This window comes from Sapajus apella, unplaced genomic scaffold (assembly GCF_009761245.1).
Source record: "Sapajus apella isolate SASKATOON/1434 unplaced genomic scaffold, GSC_monkey_1.0 scaffold15, whole genome shotgun sequence".
NCBI lineage: Eukaryota > Metazoa > Chordata > Mammalia > Primates > Cebidae > Sapajus > Sapajus apella.
In genome coordinates this window covers 27,775,070-27,780,797 of record NW_022436955.1, presented here as the reverse complement: position 1 = coordinate 27,780,797, position 5,728 = coordinate 27,775,070, and the positions used below count along the sequence as shown (strand labels likewise).

Genomic DNA, 5,728 nt, shown 5'->3' with positions numbered 1-5,728 from the left:
GAATACAGATTAGACCTAGACTTGCATCAAATGAATAGAATATGGCAGAAGTTATCAGACCTCATTCCCGAGACAAGATTCAAAAAAGACTTTGGTTTCCAGTCTCTCTTTTTTTTTTTTTTTTTTTTTTTGGGACAGTGTCTCTCTGTCACCCAGGCTACAGTGCAGTGGTGTAACCTTGGCTCACTGCAACCTCCACCTCCTGCATTCAAGCAATTCTCCTGCCTCAGCATCCTGAGCAGCTGGGGTTACAGGTGCCCACCACCACACCGGCTAATTTTTGTATTTTCGTAGAGACGGGGTTTTGCCATGTTGGCAAGGCTGGTCTTGAACTCCTGAACTCAGGTGTCCACCCACCTTGGCCTGCCAAAGTGCTGGGGTTATAGGCATGAGCCACCGTTCCCAGACTGAGTTTTAACAGAACATCACCAGTATATCAAAATAAGGTTGCTCTATTTGTACTTTATAATTTTATTATAAACTAAACTTGATTTATTTATTTTTGAGCAGAAGTCTCACTCTGCCTTCCAGGATGGAGTGAAGTGGCATGATCTCAGCTCACTGAAACCTCCGCCTACTGGGTTCAAGGGATTTTCCTGCTCAGCATCCCCAGTAGCTGGGATTACAGGCACCTGCCACCACACTCGGCTAATTTTTGTATTTTTATAGAGCTGAGGTTTCACCATATTGGCCAGGCTGGTCTTGAACTCCTGAACTCAAGTGATCCACCCGCCTCAACCTCCCAAAGTGCTGGGATTACAGGCGTGAGCCACCAGGCCTGGCCTAAACTGAATCTGATTTTGTAGTTGAGTTATAAACTAACAGTTACGTTTATTACATGCTTTATGCTTATAGTTGAAGTCACACTTCCATACAAATCATTTAAGAGAACACTGTGGCGTAGCACAACGTGTCTTTCCGAAGATGACCACATATTGCTAAATTCTGAGAAACTGATGATTTGAGAGTTTGGGCAAGCCTCAGGTTAAGGTTGTGTGCGCCAGAGCCTCAGAATTCCCACGCATATACTCATTTCCCATAACTAAGTGTAATCTCTTAAAAACACAAATCTGACTGTGCCTGTTTTGTTTATCACACTCCTGATGTTTGGCCCATCTGTAAATAAATGAGTGATTGTCATGTCCTGACTTAAAACCCTTCAACGATACCCGCTGCTCTAGAGATAAAGGCCATGCTCTGAAAAGGCTCTCTAGGGTCCTCCTCTGCAGCCTCTCCTTTTTTTCTAGAGCTCGCTGTCAACCCCTGCCCTTCATCCAACCCACCTTAACTTTCGCCACTCCTAGTGATCTTAAACATCCCATCTTTCTCCCAGCTCTGATATATCGGCATTGACAGTGAGCTATGACCTATTGCTGGGCGCCATCTCTGTCCCCCATGAGATACCTGAGGGCAGGAAGCTGTGCCTCCTTAGCCCCATCCCACCCAGTAGCACCCACTTTACACACAATGGGGGCTCCATGAATCTAGGTTGAATGGATGAGTGGCCACTACATGAGTCTGCTGGGACTCAAGCCTCACTCTGAGGAGCCCAGGATGAATCTGCTCATCAGCCAGGCAAGCAGTGGACTGGGGCTGTACCTGCCTCAGTCAAGAGACAGGAGCCCTGAGGGGCAGAGACAGCTTCCCCCGGAGTCGCTGCTGAGTCACCAGGGAAGCAGGAATTTCTGGTCCAATTTCTTCCTTACCTTAATGTTCAGGTCAGCAGAGTGAAGCTTTTCTAGTAACTAAATTTAAGAAGGTCTCTCAGCCACCTTTCTTTGTTTTTTGTTGTTTTGAGATAGGGTCTTACTCTGTTGCCCAGGCTGGAGTACGGCGTCATGATCACAGCTCACTGCGGCCTCGACCTCCCAGGTGGAAGCCATTCTCCTGCTTCAGCCTCCTGAGTAGCTAGGACCACAGGTGCACACCACCATGCCTGGCTAATTTTTTAAATTTTTTGCAGAGATGGCGTCTGGCTATGTTGCCCAGGTTGGTCTTGAACTCTAGGAGTCAAGCGACCCTCCTGCCTCAGTCTCCCAAAATGCTGGGGTTACAGGCATGAGCCTGCGCCCGGCTCAGACATCCGTCTTTCCATTCCAGGAAATGCTGAAATCCAGTGCTTCCAGCACAGGGTCCTCTCCAGCTCCCCTCACCACCCCCGGTCCTATGTCTGGTCCTCCACTCCTTGATTCTCCAGTGCAACTAAGACCACTGGGTCCCAAATGAAGCATCGCCCGGTCTCTCAGCTGACTGTTGGTCTCCCCTACGAACTTTGTTTTGTACACCTCTGTTTCCTCAGCACCTGGCAAAACTGGCTGTGAGAAAACACTCCCTGGGCAAATGAACGCGGCCCCTTAGGAGCCTCGCATCCTCTTTAATCACATGATTACCGTAAAACTCACCTCGGAGGGAAGAGGCCCGGGACAAGACACAGCAGGTTCTCAGTAACAATCACTATTAGAACTGGGGTAAGTGGTCAAGGTGGCCGAGGTAGGGGAGGGCTTAGAGGCCTTCTACAGGCATCCTGGCCGTGGCATATAATTAGTGCTCATTAAAGACAGTTCCAACTACTGTGGAAGTGACCACCTCCACATAGGCTGCTTCCTTTCCAATCCCTGGGAGAAAGGAGCTCCAACGAGAGGACACCAGCACGAGAGCCAAGCAGGTGTTCGGGTCTGAGCCGACCTGGCAGGAAGTGAGTGCCTCGTCCAGCCTCCCTGCCTCCCCCCTCCCTCCCTCCTCACACTTTTCATTGATCTTTATTGTCATTTCCTGGGTTTGCACAAGGCTGGGTCTGGAGACCGCACACCTTGTTTCTCAGCTGAACTTTGGTGCTGGCTGCTGGCATCGCCCGCCTCCTGGTGCTGCACACTGCCCATCATCACACACCATGGAGCCTCAGGGTGCTGCTGAGAGCACCCCGGTCCACAGCCAGGTGGGAGAGCACACCAACAGACGGCTGAACACCTGTCGGACCCTTGAGAACCCTTCTGCAAAGCTTTGAAAGAATGAAATCCACTTGGCTGAGAGATCAAATCTCTCCAGCATCTTCCTTGAAGGTTACACCATCCCTGCACATCCTATAAAAGCTGATGGTAACCAACACATCAGGAGTTTCACAAATACCTGGCCTGATGCAAAAACCCAAAGATGGAAAGGGAAAGAAAAGGAATGGCAACGCAGGAAAGGCAACCGGTGCTGGCAAACTTCAAACTCCTTTGGCAGGACATTTCGCACAGCTTATCAGTAGAGAAATGGATCACAGCAAATGAACTGAACCCTATACCCTATCAATATTAACATGTCACTTCCGAAAAAGAGATATTCTTCAAAAACTGCTAGTTACATGGTCCTACCACCCTAACACCAGAATTCTTACAACAGCAATGTATAAAACACTATTTTTAAAAAGCACAAATACGTAATCTCACCACCAAAATGTTTTTGAACATTAGCTTTCTTTGGGAGAAAAAAAAATAAAAGTTTAAGTCAAATATTTTTTTCAGCTTTTTCTTTTTTTAATAAAAGGTAAGTTTACCTTTGACGTTTCCTTTCACTGGTCAAAAGCCCATCGCTGGGTCATATTTATTAGCAACCCAGGGGGCTCGTTCAGAAATTTTATTTTTGAATGACTGCTTAAACTTAAATGAAAAAAAAAAAAAAGTGCAACGCCCCTATGGTGTGCAGAGAAACGCTTCTGCAGAAATTTAGTGCCCCCTGCCCTTAAATCATGCAAGAAGTTCTGTTTGCAAAGCTAAGGAGAAGGTCGTTGGGTCACCCTCAAGCCCGGCTTCAGCACTGCCTTCCAGGAACCCGAGGAACAGGAAGGGCTTTATCTGACAGCTTTGTCACTTTGCTCCCTCATGAACCACCCTGCCTTGGCACCGTGTTGCTTTATCCCAGAGGGTCCCCTGGAGGTGGCAAAGCAGGGATACAGCTCTAAGTGGCCTTCTAACAGGGCCTGACGGTAGGAAGTGAGGCTGGGAGTTCCCTCCGCTCCAACTTTGCTTCCTATTATTGCTGCATTTCAGCAACCTTTTGTTTTGTGTCGCATCACTCTCGCTCCGTCGCCCAGGCTGGAGGGCAGCGGCACCATCTCAGCCCACCGCAACCTCCGCCTCCCGGGTTCAAGTGAGTCTCATGTCTCAGCCTCCCGAGTAGCTGGGATTACAGGCACGCACCCCCCCACGCAGCTATGCACTTTTTTTTTTTTTTTTAATGGAGTCTCGCTCTGTAGCCCAGACTGCAGTGCAGTGACGCAACCTCGGCTCAGTGAAACCTCCGCCTCCCGGGTCCCGGTGCAAGCAATTTTCCTACCTCAGCCTCCCAAGCACCTGGGATTATAGGCACGAGCCACAATGCTTAGCTAACTTCTGTATTTTTTAGTAGAGACGGCGTTTCACCATGTTGGCCAGTCTGGTCTTGAACTCCTGACCTCGTGATCCACCCGCCTCGGCCTCCCAAGGTGCTGGGATGACAGGCGTGGCCACCGCGCCTGGCCGAGACCCAGGAATTTTAATTCTCTGGAGTCAGAAAAACCTAGGTGAAGTTCCCCGCCAGCTCACTTCCCAGCCGCGTGCCCCTAAGGGCACAGCCTTAACCGCTCTCGGCCTCAGTTTCTCATCCGCAAAAAGGGCTCACGTGAGGGCGCAATGCTGAGCTCCCCGCGCCGGAGCACAGATGAGCTGGTGCTTACTATGAGGGCGGCTTCTTTCCAGAGCCAGGGGAGGAGGGCGGGGTGGCGGCTCGCAGCGCGAACGCGGGGTCCCGGGTAGGGGCGGGGCGGTGACGACGGAGGGGATGCGGGGTCGCCCGGACTCACCAAGGCTTCCTCCTCGTCCTTCTCCAGCGCCTGGTACTCCCGGCCCCCGCCCGAGAAGCCGAGTTTCTTCAGGAACTTGGAGACGCGTCCCTCGTCCATGGTGAGCGGGGGCAGACGCTGCCTGCTTCCCTCGGTCCCCGGCGAGGCCCGGGCTGGCTGCGCGCGCCCAAGCTTCCTGGCCCAGCCCCGGTTACCAGGTAGCCGTCTACCTGCCCGTGCCAGGTGAGGCCCCGCCCCCGGGGCGGGGCTGCGCACAAGGAGGCGCCGGCTCACCTGGCCCCGCCCCGCGAGCGCGCCTCGGACCCCAGGGGCCCTGGGGTCAGCAACAGCTGGCCAGGGAAGGCTGGCGGAGCGGCTGCGTCCCCTCAGGGCTGAGGCTCTTTCCCAAACTTGCCGCTCCTAAGAATCACCTGGAGTGGGGGAGGTGGAGGAGCAAACGCTAGTTTGAAATCCGGATTCCCAGACCCCTCCTTGCCCAGTCATTGGGTTTGGAGCCGCAGGGAGCTGGGTTTTTAACGAGCCCCAGGTGACCCTCTTGAGGAGCCTAGTGTGGGCCGCTCTAAGGCGCTGGGAGCGAGGTGGCCGGAGCTGACTCAGACCCACACCTGCGGCTGTGCGCGCTGGACGGGTCACGTGGCCTCTCGGGGCCTTGGTGGCCTTGTCTATCGTTAAGCAGGGAGCAGAGGCTAAGACCCCTCCTCCAGGGCCCTGGCAGTGGTCCAGGAGCCGGAGCTACTGAGAACCCTACTGCCTTTGGCGCCTGCGTGGTCTTGGAGGGTCAGGGCCCTCGGTCCTCATCCGCAGGACCAGCGCCTGCTCTTGCGCATCGTGGAACCTGAGCAGGTTTCTTACATTTTTTGCGCCTTGGTTTACTGCGCTGCAGAATGGTCACCACGATGGCGCCTC

At 52.7% G+C, this 5,728-nt stretch overlaps 1 protein-coding gene across 2 annotated transcripts in view; it reads right to left on the bottom strand.

The window, feature by feature from the left end:
• Positions 1-5,008, bottom strand: part of ATP2C2 (ATPase secretory pathway Ca2+ transporting 2) — a 93,925-nt gene extending 88,917 nt beyond the window's left edge. For both annotated transcript variants that reach the window (XM_032284570.1, XM_032284568.1), the window contains exon 1: positions 4,823-5,008. In XM_032284570.1, coding sequence (XP_032140461.1) covers positions 4,823-4,921 — 99 coding nt within the window. In that variant the 5' untranslated portion in view covers positions 4,922-5,008. The remainder of the gene's footprint in view (positions 1-4,822) is intronic.
• Positions 5,009-5,728: the final 720 nt, after the last annotated feature.